At 40.7% G+C, this 14,205-nt stretch overlaps 1 protein-coding gene across 1 annotated transcript in view; it reads left to right on the top strand.

The window, feature by feature from the left end:
* Positions 1 to 8,930, top strand: part of slc1a7a (solute carrier family 1 member 7a) — a 26,717-nt gene extending 17,787 nt beyond the window's left edge. Inside the window, 8 exon segments of the mRNA XM_025052343.1 lie at positions 2,522 to 2,564; positions 2,973 to 3,204; positions 3,347 to 3,446; positions 4,322 to 4,688; positions 4,690 to 4,886; positions 7,969 to 8,103; positions 8,278 to 8,377; positions 8,630 to 8,930. Of these exon segments, the coding sequence (XP_024908111.1) occupies positions 2,522 to 2,564; positions 2,973 to 3,204; positions 3,347 to 3,446; positions 4,322 to 4,688; positions 4,690 to 4,886; positions 7,969 to 8,103; positions 8,278 to 8,377; positions 8,630 to 8,890 (1,435 nt within the window). The 3' untranslated portion in view covers positions 8,891 to 8,930.
* The last annotated feature ends 5,275 nt before the right edge of the window (positions 8,931 to 14,205 follow it).

The following is a 14,205-nucleotide window of genomic DNA, read 5'->3' as shown; positions in this document are numbered from 1 at the left end:
ACATAATTAAAGTGAGTTTTGTTGCTCGTTCCACCGCAGCTGCGCGCGTTTTATGGCCGTACAAAGCCGTAAATGTCCTTTTCAATCCGGTTACAAACGATCAGAGTGGAATTTTGAAAAAAAAAAAAAACACAACACGGTAAATCATCGGATAATGCCAAGCAGAGTATTACTCGTTGTGGACCCCTCCCCCTCCCCGACATGCTTTATGGGCTCTTCGCTGTTATTGGGATCATAAAGTACAGAGTGGACTCTTAGAGAGCCGTTAAGACTTTTAAAGGAAGTGTAAAAACGTAATTCATTTTCCCCCAGAGGCTTCGAATTTGCTTTCGCTCGTGCTGCGCTCCAGATCAGAGAATGCTGATGAGGGGGCTAATCGTTAAGACAGAGACAGATAGAACTTTATTAATCCCTTGGGAGTTCTTACTGGTCGATGTCAAAGACTATATCTACATTGAATCAGTGCCCCAAGACAGATAGAGCAGCTACATCACAGGGGTGTCAAACATACGGCCCGCTGACCAAAACCGGCCCGCTTAATGAATTTGAAAATAAAAAAAAACAAAAAAAAAAACAACACTTCATGTTTAGAAAATGTTTTGTAAAAATGACAAAAAAAAAATTTCACTAAATACGAAGTCTTATCTAATGTACTTTTTTTTGCATGAAAACAAACGGGAAAATGACAAACGTTTTGTTATTTACTAAGTAATGCTGAGGTCATAGTGTCGGATCCTGAAATTTGACCAATATTAGACTGATAAACGCTACACTGAGCCATACGTAAACAAACATATATTTAACGTTTTCAATGTAGGTCACATTACCACTGGTCATTTGAAGCTGCAGCCGCAGAGCCAAAAAAGTGTGGGCACTCCTGCCGTCGATGGTTTTCAACGTTAAAAAAGTTGAAAAAACGTTTGTATTGCAGTGAAAAGGCAGAAGTATAATGATAATAAAATCATATAATTAAATTAATTAAAATTATATAATTAAATAAATTATATCATTTTGAAAAAAAATTTGGCGACCTGATAAAAAATCTGAACGGGCCGCATCCGGCCCCCGGGCCTTAGTTTAATTTAATTTAATATTACTAATAATATTAGAATGCGTAATATGTCTTCATCTTTGGAGACATCGCGTCCCTCCCTCACAGCGCCACCAAGGTGCCATTAGAAGTGAACGCCGTCAAAGGCCACAGAGTGGGTCACGTCAAGACCTCGTATGCCACTAGGTTATTGTGCTAAGCTCATTAGCAGCGTTGAAGGATAAAGGTGTTAATGACACGGAGGTGAACCTCGGTTTGACCCTCCGCGGAAAGAAAGAAAAAAAAAAAAGAGACACTGTGTCAGGGGGACGGTGGGAGAGACGGACGTGAGCCGATGAACTGAGACAAAGCCGAGACGCACGAAAGGAAAGGAGCGTGTCGCGACTGTTGGAAAAACCGTTGGAGACAGAGAGTCGAAGTCTAATATGAAAAGAAATAATATTAACCTTGAAGGAACTTCTGTAAACACACTGGCTGATCACGTGGCAGTGTTGGAACGGGTTTTCTGTGTGTGTGGGTGTTTTCGCAGCACAGCTGTCCCTTGGACAGATTTATCCCACAAAGCTTCTTTACAGCCTTTGTCAATGAGGCAGTCGATCCACACATGTTGACAGCCACGCCTTTCACGTGCCACCGCGTAAACTATGGACGAGTGTGTATACTTGGACGCGTTCAACCAAGCGGACCAAGTCCACGCAGGACTCTAAACGAGAGTTCGCCGTGATGACTCTGTTCTTGACCATACGTTTCCTTTAGCGTCACACATAAGTCCCACTAGTGCCCTCTAGTGGCTATTTATTCTGAAAATAACGAACATGTCAATTTTCAGTGGTACAGGAGTAGCTGCTACTACTACATAAGCCTAGAGTGCCCTCTAGTGGCTGTCAGTGGGAAAAAAACAAATGTCCATTTTCAGTGGTACAGGAGTAGCTGCTACTAGTACCCGAGCCTAGAGTGCCCTCTAGTGGCTGTCAGTGCAGAAAATAATGAACATGTACATTTTCAGTGATACAGGAGTAGCAGATACTGGCACACGTAAGCTTAGAGCGCCCCCTAGCGGCTGTCACTGTGTGAAAATAACATATGAAATTATATATTTTTATTTATTTTTTAAGTGGCACCTGAGTAGGCCTCTTGAGGCTAAAATGATTTCACTAGACTATATAAAGGTAAAGAGAGAATAACACTAGTGGGAACTATGAGAGAAATCCACTTCTGGACGATGGACATAAAGGAGTTCAGGTGAAAAGATTTTTAACGATTTAAGTTCAGGGTTGATCGCAACGTTAAAAGGATTTATGTTCGCAAACATACTGTTTTTACTGCAGCATTTCGGAGATATAAAAAGCTACTTGTATGCAATTACAACTCACACAAGAGCTGCGTTCAAATGTTCTCGAACGGTCGCTGCTGTATCTACTACACCCACAGAATGTCTTCACTCACGTCCTCCCTCTTTCTGCTCCACAGCAACATGTTTCCAGCAAACCTGGTTCAGGCTACGTTCCAACAGGTAAACTAAAATAACCTGATCGAGGAGAAAACTAAATGTGCAGCCTATTAGAGTAGGAGCAAGGCTTGCACTTTCAATAATTACATCCAGCCCTTGAAATATTTTGGTTCACCGGTGAAGTTCTGGCCTGAGCTTTTGCTTTTTTTTTAAATTTTTGATTGAAAAACTGTTGTGTAACGTTGAAAATCTATGTTGACTGTAATAGCTAAAACTAAAAAAAAAACAAGAGATTATATGTTACGAAACTAATCCGAGTAAATATAAGAAATATATTATATAAAATATAAATATATACAAAATAGCAAAAATTTTTAATTTTGTCAAAGAATCAGCAGAATAATTTACTGTGACTGCGCTTTCGCAGCTTTTCCCGAACCCTAACTCTTTTCTCTTTTTGGTCTTCAAAAGTATCGCACGCAAAGAGTCCCTGAGCTAATTCCTAAACCGACGGTGGCGCAGCTCATGGACGAGACCACGACACGTCGTCTTTTCATCTACGGCATCCAGGACGACAACAGCACAGACGTGCGGAACTTCTCCCTGGACCTTACGCCGCCGCCTGACGTCATAATGAAGACGTCGCCCGGGACCAGCGAAGGCATGAACGTGCTGGGGATCGTTATATTCTCCGCGACCATGGGTGAGCGATTCTGACCACGGCTAGTCGTGCTAATATGAAATGTGTAAAAGTGGTACAAATAATTGACATATAAACGTGTACGTTATGGTTACGTTCATTCAGACTGAAATCTATTGGCCATTGGTGTCGTGTTTTCTCCTAGGAATAATGTTGGGAAGAATGGGACCCAATGGGAGTGCGCTGGTCAACTTTTGTCAGAGTCTGAATGAGGCGGTGTTGAAGATTGTTGCTATAGTCATCTGGTAAGATTCATCTTATTTATATGTTGTTCCCCCTGAACAGCCAACAACAAATAAAATTGCAGAATAAAAAAACAAACACTGCAGTGAATCAATAAAGGCAGTAACAAAACAGGAAAGTGACAGAAATAAGTAAGGTAAAGTCAAATGAATTGCACAGTAGAAAAGAAGTAAAGTGCTTTTTTTTTTCTAGGTACACTTCATTTGGTGTTTAAAAAGGACCAATATAAAGTTTGGGAAAAAGTCCATGTTTTTTTTTCACGCAAATAAGTAAAAGTTTATCAAATAAATCTTAATTTATTCTGATTTATTATAATTTTTTTTTTTTTTTAAATTCATCAAACGGGCCAGATTGAAACACCAAGTGGGTCGGTTGAGGCCCTCCTGACTTGAATCAATAGTCATAATAGTCAAAAAAAAGCAAGTCGATGTCTCTCGAGAGGATTTGAAAAGTAAAAAAAAAAAAAAATTTCTTTCAGGGGTGTCAACGCACTCTTTACCTCTGATTGGCTTATGCTGATGTTTTATCACAGACCTAACCCAGGTGTGGGCAAACTAAGGCCCGGGGGCCAGATGCGGCCCGTTCAGCTTTGTAATCCGGCCCACCAAACTTTTCCAAATTACATCATTTATTTATATTATCATTATACCTCTGCCTTTTCCCTGCAATACCCACGTTTCCCCAATAGATGGCGTAGAAAATGATAAAAGCATTTCAGCATTTAAGCCTTTATGCATGACTTTTACATTTATCTCAGTTCACACGAACACTCCATCTATCTGCTCCTGGCCCGCGAGTCAAAACGTTTGCCCACGCCGGGGCTAACCAATAGTTATAAAAGTTTGAACTTCTTTCTCACTCCCTCTGTACTTCTCAGGTATTTTCCTTTCGGTATTGTGTTTCTCGTCGCCGGGAAGATCCTGGAAATGGACGACCCGTCAGCCATGGGAAAGAAGCTGGGCTTCTATGCCATTACAGTTGTGATGGGCCTGGTTTTACATGGTCTGTTCATCCTCCCGGCCATGTACTTTTTCATCACCAAGAAGAGCCCCATAGTTTACATCAGAGGCATTCTGCAGGCCCTGCTCATCTCATTGGCTACTTCCTCTAGGTCAGTGCTTCTCAAACAGTGGGGCGACTTCATTATAAGGCAAATCAAATAGTTGTTAAGTTCTCGCTGGCCGCGCAAAATGTCTCGGTGGGCCGCATTTGGCCCGCTGGCCTTATGTTTATACTTGTTTCTGCAGCTCTGCCACTTTGCCTATCACCTTCAAGTGCCTCCTTGAGAACAACCACATCGACAGACGCATCATCCGCTTCGTGCTGCCGGTCGGGGCCACCATCAACATGGATGGCACCGCGCTCTACGAGGCCGTGGCGGCCATCTTTATCGCTCAAGTCAACAACTATGAGCTCGACTTTGGGCAGATCATCACGATCAGGTAAGGACAGGTAAATAGGCTAGTTTTTAAATGGATTATTACAGAACTTTGAGTCATGTGACAAGGGTTAGCCACGCCCACATCAAATTAAAATGTCAGCTTTTGGTTTTAAATTTCACAAGGAAAATGTAAATTATTGACGTGTCTTTATTGCGTGGAAAAATCCCACTTAAAAAAAAACCCTTCGATCTGCCATTTTTATCTTGTGAGCCCCCTAGTGGCAGCTCTTGCACCACTTACTTTAAATTGTTAAATTGTTTAACTCTTAACCCACACACCAGTATGAATATATTATTGTATAACACTTAATAAATAATATGAATTTAATTCTCAAAATTAGGCCAGATTGACCCCCCCCAGCGGGCCGGTTTTGGCCCCGCGGGCCGTATGTTTGACCCCCCGCTTTAATCAATCCCATAAAAAAAATGAATACGATTCATTTCAGAGCCCTAATTCCAACCGTAAATAAATTAAATTATTTCAGTTTTTTTTTTTTGTTTTAGCTAAATCTAAACAAACAAAGCCTTCAATAATAAAGTCTCTTCTCTGATTTGATTTTTGACTGTAACAAACATTTATTCACGACCGCAGTCCCTGCACGTCCTTTCCTAATCCCCATGGCGATACAACTCATGTGACCTGCATCACTCATGTCTCTGTCTGCCCCGCAGTAGTGTAGTATATTTGGTTCCCATCCTCCATGTAGCTCTCCTGCTGCTAGTTTTCTCAGTCACGTAAGCTCTGTCAGCGGAACAACTATTACTAAAAATAAAAAAAAACAAAACCATTTACACGCGGTTCGGACTGAACGACGTAGTCGATAAACGCTCGAGCACAGACAATTCCCTGAGTCTGCAATGTCAATGTCCCTCGTTGGCTTTGCATACACTGAAAATGACAGAGACTATTAGCATTCAACGAGCGCCGTGCGGAACCACAAGCTACAAAGTGCGAAGAAACTTTTTAAATTGAGTCAGCAGCAAGAAGAAGAAAAAAAAAATAGAAAAAGGAAACTTTTAATTGAGTGGCTGAAAAAGAAACCTCGGATGTTGTCAGCGGGATTTGTATGGTAAGCACAGAACTGCTGAAAGAACTTTTGGTTTCTGAAGGACATTACAAACCCTGAAAAACAAGCATTTGGCTAGTTAGCCAAAGAATTTTCCAATTCAGTTTTTTTTTTTTAAATGTATGAAAGAAATGAGTAAGTAAGTTTTCATTTTTTATGTATGAAAGAAATGAGTAAGTAAGTTCTCATTTTTTGTTCACCAAACTTTCTGTGCTGTTTCTCGAACACCTTTAAACCCGACAGCTGAGGCTTCCCTTTCACAGTACAGGTTGTCCGACTTTCCATTTGGAGTCGTAATTGGCCGCATAGGCTTGTGTACCAGTATCTGCTACTCCTGTACCACTAAAAACTACAGGTTCGTTGTTTTCACACTGACAGCCACTAGAGGGCACTCTAGCTGGCTGGTACGACTTATATATATATATATATATATATGTTTTTTCATCAGTTTTTCATTAATCATATCCCAGCTATCATGTGTTGCCAAGTTGCCCCGAGGCCTTTAGAATCAGTACAAGATAAATGCTAATGAGGTCAAATTAACTGTACACCTTCTAGCAGTTGTACAGTGTGTGTGTATTACAGTATCTGCCGAAGGCGCCTGGGCGTATGAATCTTTTAAATTAAATTCAAATGAACAGCAGATGTCCTCAGATTCCATCTTGTGTCATCACAGGATGGAATCAGATGTGATCGAGAGTTGCTGTAAATCCTACAAATAACCAGGATGTTGGAACTCACTTCTAGCTTTATCAGCGTTATTGCTACATGTTGCCTCAGCTGTCTCTGGTTTATTGTGTCTGAGACGGATTTATTTGTGCTCTCCTTTTCGCACTTTTTTCGTGCTTCGACTTTCAAACTGTTTTCGAAGTTTTTGTTTTTTTTTTAAATTGACAGTCCAGTTGTAAATCATTTCAGATTTCATGTTATCCTTCATCTCCCTCCCTTTTTTCTCCCTACTGCAAATACTACTGCATTAGTTACACTCTCGCAGATAAACAATGACCAAGACGACGACAAATACTACAAATGAATACAAAACCTACGTATTATCACGTTATTAACAATATATTTAGAGTGCCCTCTAGTGGCTGTCAGTGTGAAAATAATGAACATGTACATTTTCAGCGGTACAGGAGTAGCAGATAGTGGTACACGAGCCTAGAGTGCCCTCTAGTGGCTATCAGTGTAAAAAAAAACATACATATTTTAATATATAAGTGGCACCTGAGTATAAGTCACAAACCCAGACAATAGATGAAAAAAGTGTGACTTATAGTCCAGACAATACGGTATGTTACCGACACGCATTTGGACATAAAGAGATTTGGACATGAGGACATTAACATCGAAGTGGCATTCGTATTCCATTCATATTTGAATGACATTTAAATCATACTGTATCCTATGGATGGCTCTCTTTAACCTCCTATATAATATGCAGTCAGATGAAAGTGGAAATAACTGAAATGGAGTGGATCCGGATGAACCACTCCAGGGTGAATTACAGGGGAAAAGTGCGCGCTGACGCATGTTTTTCGGAGTCTCCTTAAGACATCCTCTAAGGCCTGTCGGTTTGGTTTCCACGTCTCACCGTAACAGAAAGCTCCGCATTAAATACTACTATTTCCACCACGACCGAATGTAGAAAACAGGAATCTGTCACTAACTTCCAACACCGTCCTCCTCTCCCCTTTGACAAAAAGGTCAGACTCAGATGCATCACAAGGAACCGAGACGCACTGGGAATTTGTCTAATCAATAAATCCAAACCCACGCGTTAAATCACAAGGCCCTAAAAGGTCAGTTTGGGCCAAACACTCGCGATTTAACGGATGGTATGGGAAAGGTTATGCTAGCCTTAAGTACAGCCAAGCGTAAATCATTTCAATGCACAGAAGCAACTTCACTCATTCCATACGGATGTCACCGTACGGAGCACACACACACTTTTAACAATGGATTTCCCTGCACGCAATTATTATAAATACCGCTCTTTTACGCTTCCTTTCCCAGCATCACGGCTACTGCAGCCAGTATCGGTGCGGCAGGAATCCCACAGGCTGGACTGGTTACCATGGTGATTGTGCTGACCTCTGTTGGTCTCCCCACTGATGACATCACATTAATTATTGCCGTTGATTGGGCCTTGTAAGTAAGGTGTTATTCTTTCGTGAAAGACAAACAAGGCAATCAAACTTTAGGGAAATTGCTTTAGAGATAATAAATTGTTTTTTTTTTTCCATGAAATGACAACAACTTTTTTTTTTTTTTTTTTTTTGAAAAAGCTGATAAGTTTCCAAATAACCTGGTTTTCTTATGTAGGGATCGATTCAGGACGATGGTCAATGTCATGGGTGACGCCTTAGCCACGGGCATCATGGCTCACATCTGCAGAAAGGACTTTGTCAAAGAGGGTGAGCAGGTGAGAGCATCAGAGGTCCAATCAACGGGACAGGAGTCAACATCTGTCTTCCTCGAGTACATGTGAAACACTGCTAAATACCCAAGACACCAAGTAGTTAGGATAACACCCATGGTACTGTAGGTAGGCCTTGAGTTAGTAGGACCATACCCTATGGTATCACCAAGTAGTTAGGATAACACCCATGGTATCGTGGGACAAATCACCGACATAAAGCCTTCTCTGTTCTTCCTCCTCCTCCTCCTCCTCCAGATTCCACTCATCTGTGAGACCAAACCCATGATAAGCATCCAGCAGATGATGACCTACCAGAACCAGAAGAACGGCTGCTATCAGCCTCCTCCGCCGGGCGGCAAACAGCGCCACCTGTCCCCAGACGTGGCTCGTCTCGTGCAGCTGGAGGAAGGCATTCGACCGAAAAAGAAACACTCTCACTCGTCTCATTCTAAGAGGGACCACAGGGACAAGGACCAATGTTCAGTCGACATGAACGGACTGGAGACCAACGTATAACAGCGCCGTCGCGGCAGATTTTTTTTTTGTTTTTTTTTTTTTTGAAAAGCTCAAACGAAGGGCAAGTAGAAAACTTGAAGAACTGAACTGATCGCATTCATGGGCTACTCTCCAAAGATGAGAGCGGCCAGAAGTAAAAACACGGGGAAAAAAAGGAACGTCTTGCATAACGGGAAGGTCGAAGTAAATCGTGTTGGTTTTAATGACATCGTATGTAACTGAATGTGTAGCGTTCTTTCTAACGTATTCCTAAACAAAGGACTTGTGTTCCAGACATCATGTCAAAGTCATGGATGAGAAAGAAGCTTTCACTGAATAAATACCCTTGTCTTCTTTTTATTCATAACGCTCTATTTCGATCTCGCTTGACAGTTGGGGTTAAACGGCGTTCCTTTTCAAGATTTCAAAGCCGGACTGCACTGAAAGGTTAATATGAAAAAGGCCATCCATCTGCCTTTTACAGCTGAAATGAAAGTAGGAAGAATTATAAATATCCTATCCATGTAACACTACACTGTAACAAAGGGATCTCCAATCCCCGGCCCGCGGACCGGTACTGGTACTTAGATCATTTGGTTCCGGGCGGCAGAAAAAATATTCATAATAATTGACTTCATTCAAAGAGAATCCACTCACGTTTTACTTTCTTCATTTAAAGACAATCTGGTAACATTTTCTCATTTGTCGAATTATATTTCACGAACTCACGTTTTACTCGAATTATATTTCACGAATGTACGAATATTCTCTGCTGTTTAAACACGCGTACTTGTTTGCATGAAAGCAAAGGGAGGAAAAACATGGACTTACTGGTATTTATTCTGCAAAATGCTTCATATGGGAAAAACATACCTGCGCTACATTAAGTGCGTGGGCGACAGGGGAGACTGGGGAGCGAGAGACACCAGAAACACCGACTATTAGTTGGAAATGTTTTACTGAACATAATTGGGTGAGAGGCTCGAGGCTGGAGGAGATGGAGTAGGAGGAAGGTGGAGGCAGAACAATGAGGGCTGAGGACAAGCGCCGGCCGAAGCACAAGGCCAAGAGCAATTTAAGGTGGATTCTTAAGGTGGACAATACATCTAAAGCTGTGGGACCGGGGCCCTCCACAGGTTCGGACAATGCCTTAGGTCAATCGACGTAGCTAGATGGGATGGATTAAACGTTTCCGCAGACCATCTGAAATGGTCCGCACTTACTACTCGGAGGAACGTATATACACTATATTATACTGAGTTTATATCAAGAGTACACAGTAAAGCAGTATAAGTACACACACTATGAACTAATTACAGTCACAGAACGTGCGAGTGTTAGTTAAGAAGTTTTAATGTCAAAACATCCTGCCACCCCTGCAGCTTTTTCCCCCCCGATGCATGTGTATGTAAATGTGAAATACGCGGCAGAACGAGTCACTTCCGATCACATTCAAATCAAAGCGTTTTACAGTGAGTGAAAACCAATTAAATGATGAATAAATCATACAAAATAAAAACATGTTTATATTTTCCATCAGAGGGAAAAAAAAAAAAAATTCCTTTAACACGGAGGGAACCTCAAAGCTCCGAACTGTGACGTGCCCAAACTCCCTGAACAGATGAGTGTTTTGCAGCAGCCGTTCATATGGCCTCGGTGATAGGGATATGTTTTCCTTTGATGTAAGAGTCATGAACTACAAAGCAAAAAAAACATAGACACCACATTCTATATTGATGAAACAAGACTCTTCAGACCCACTATGGAAACGCCTGACGTCAGACTACGCTTAAGGACCATAGGTCTCACTGAGGAAACTCAGATAAATGACATGTAAAAGTCACGCATAAAGGCTCAAATGTATCATTTTCTACCCCGCCTATTGGGGAAACATGGGTATTGCAGGGAAAAGTTTTACTAAACCCTTGAAACAAAAGCAGCAATTATTCTTTTTAGATTGTTATTACGTAATATGCTTTATACGTCTTTTGAAACAAACCGTTGCTTATTTTCTTGATTTTTTTTTTTTTTTTAATTATGTAAAATTTTCTTGTGTATCAGGCGGGACCAGTACAATCGTAACAACAATTAACTATAAATAACAAAAAGTACATTTTTTCCCCCCTTTTTTCTGACAGAAAGAAGTGCATTAGATATTTATTATTATTATAATAAATTATTATTATTATTATATTTATTATTTATTTATTATTACACCAGGGAAGTTGATTGATTGATTAGCAAAACGACACTTTCACAATTTGAGGTTGTGCTTCGCGGTGGAGAACAGTCGACCAAGGCCTCACAGCTTGGCCTTTTCTGCCACGAGCATCTTTGTCATTTTTGCGGCCACCTCCGTGTCCCCAGTGATTTTTAGCGCACCCTTGAGATATGCCTGAGGAAGTGAGAGGGGAGAATCCAAATTTTAATGATGAAAATGGACTTTTAGGAGTTGTACTTATTGTAGGAAGTGTAAGTGTTCGTTTGGAGATTTCGTCCTGATCCCAGGTTTTCTCGGGGGTTAGGGTTCGTTTTTTTTTTCTTAACGGATATGTCTTTAGAGAGAAATCAATACACTCATGACACGAGTCGTAGAGTCGTCACAGGTTTGACCTGTAATGGAACTATAATGACCAGCAGGGGGAGTGTTTTTTTTTCTATGACAGGTATCCAACTGCACTTCTCTGTTTTCTCCATTTCTGTGTTTCTAAATAAAAAAACGTCAACACGTACCGCTCTTGGTTTCACCTTTCCTGTCATCACATACAGCAGGTCTTCGTCATTAGCGGTGATGGTGCAGTCTACCGTTTCGTTTATACCTAAAAGAGAAACAGAAGAATAAAATATACTACTAAAATTCAGAACGACCGTAAGACATCCTTGTAAGAGTCTCTTGACAAACAAGTTATCATGTTTACCGGAAAACACTTTCATTTCATTTTGTCAGTGGAGGAAATGTTTACTCCATCCCCAAGGACGAAACTAAATGGCCATTAGTGCAAAAAAAAAAAAAACACTTACATAATCTATTTTAAAAATGCCATGACAACTTTTCCATTAGCTGACCTTGTTCTCATTTTATAGCATATTTTTCGATTATTTTTTTTAAAGATGCTACACTTAATAAAAAAGCAATTAAAGCTAAACCAACAGTTCAGTAACTAGCTAACGACACCATAAGGTATTCATATATGTTTCTGCAATTGATTCATATTTATTCAAGTTACAAATATTGTTCATTGCGTGTTATATACTCCATATAAATCCATGTTTGTCCCCTGGTCCGTTGTATGAATTTATGTGCGGTTTAAACAGGAGCCAAATGGAAATTAGCACCAATAGACTGCAGCGATATCAATCCCCACTCACCAAAGAGATGGGTAAAATTAATGATTCATTATTTAATAAAAAAATAAATAAATAAAAGTTGCAGTATGAATTTCTTTTTTTTTTTTTTTTAACGTGTCATTCGATTGTTTCTGCAACATGAATGTTACACATTTGTTTGCCGTATTATCTTTCAAGCTAGTACGTGACACACTGCATACTAGGTGTACAGTCCATAGTTCAATGAGTTTTTGTCTCCTTTCTGTCTGAAGACAGACTGTGTGACTGCCATTGTCAGCCTCCAATAGGTTTTCTAATGAGATTTCAAACATCTCGGTTAAGTAGGCCACGGCTGAATGAGCAAAGTGAGCAAAGTGTTTCTTCTGTAAATTGATGCAAATGAAATGTTTTGTCATCCGCTCACAACGGCGCTGTCTGGGCAGAACCAGAATGGATTCCCATTATTTTTTAACCGTTATCTTTCCCCTCTTGATGTAAACAAACACACGGCCACACTTTTTCTCCATACCTGGTATCAATAACCAGAAGGTCGGAGTACAGTTTTACTTGTTTTACTTGGCGGAACCACAGCACAGTCGGGGATAAAAAAATTTAATTTCTAAGGCCTCCAAAAACCCCGGGGTCGTGCAGAGCAGTTGGCTAGCTCCTAAAGAAAATGCTTCAAATTGTTTCCACGGCAGGTGCTTCCTTTTGTCATCCGTACTATTGAGAGCAACCGTTTTTGCCGCGCAGCAGAAAAATGGCTCTATAACACCTGACAGGATCCATGCAAAACAGCAGAGAATTTTGATTGTGTTTAGCAGCCATCACCAGAACGCATACCAAAAAGAGGATTTTCAGTTATTTAAAAAAAAAAAGACAACAGCAGAAGAAAATGATGTCCATACATTGTCAACCTCAGCCTTACTTTTAACACCAAAAGATGTCCATCTATCATCTAAATTGTCAATGGTCGTCGCTAATGATCGCCTCCTTAAATTAAAGCAAAGATCTATTTCAAAAACCTATGTACCTGGTCCACTGCTGACTGAACCGTTGCCATTTTTCATATCCACGAGCCAAGTCGTCTCCATTCCGTTGGGTCCATCCTTCACCTCAAACACGCTGATGGCTCCAACTTTCTTGACCAGCTCCTCTCCTTCCTGCAGAGTCGTGAAGGCCAATGAGTTCCAACAAATAAGCAAACAACCCTTGTGACACAAATACAAATGTCCACTGGAAGATTTGAGGTTCGTTTTACAGGGGGGTCCTTTGGTTTACGTCCGAGTTCCATTCCTATGGTGCATCGTAACTGGATTTTCGCTAGTAGTAGTAGGTCACTCACATGGGCTAACACAGCTAACACATCCGAATTTAACACGACATAAAAACATCAGAAGAGTTTAGGAGCTATGAAAGGCTAAAAGACCGCAAAAAAAAAACATTCGTCCGCTCCTCTTGCTAACTGTATCCCGTCCAAAATCTCCTTTAACGCAGTACATTGGAAGACTTTTTAATAAATTTGTAAAACTTTTTCATAAAAGATGGCGACATAACACCAAAACGCTGTAGGTCGAGGACGTCATAAACCGAGGACCACCTGTAAGTCTTATTTCTTAACAAAAAAAAAATGTTTAAATTTAGATTAGGGATGGTTTGATACAACTTCTTAATGTCCGATACCAATACTGCAACTCTGAGTATTGGCCGATACCGATATCAATCCGACGCCTTGTTTACTTCTCCTGCATGCCGCGACCGTGCTGCACAGGCTATATTGATTTTAATGTTTCGACTCGGAAATTTTGCCCAACATCGGATTGATACCGCAGTATGGGAATCGAGCATCCCTAATTTAAATTATGCAATTCTTAGTAACAGCGGGTCCTCAAACCTTGTCCAACATGTTTTTGAGTTCAGCGAAGATCGGATACGTCTTGAAACCCTCCAGGCCACTTCCTGAACTGCTGGGAACTGCACTTATTTGGGACCTTTGAGAGAAGGAGGGG

This window comes from Cynoglossus semilaevis, chromosome 20 (genome assembly GCF_000523025.1).
Source record: "Cynoglossus semilaevis isolate Cse_v1.0 chromosome 20, Cse_v1.0, whole genome shotgun sequence".
Classification (NCBI taxonomy): Eukaryota; Metazoa; Chordata; class Actinopteri; order Pleuronectiformes; family Cynoglossidae; genus Cynoglossus; species Cynoglossus semilaevis.
The sequence above is the reverse complement of the archived record's forward strand: the minus strand, read 5'-3'. Positions and strand labels throughout refer to the sequence as shown.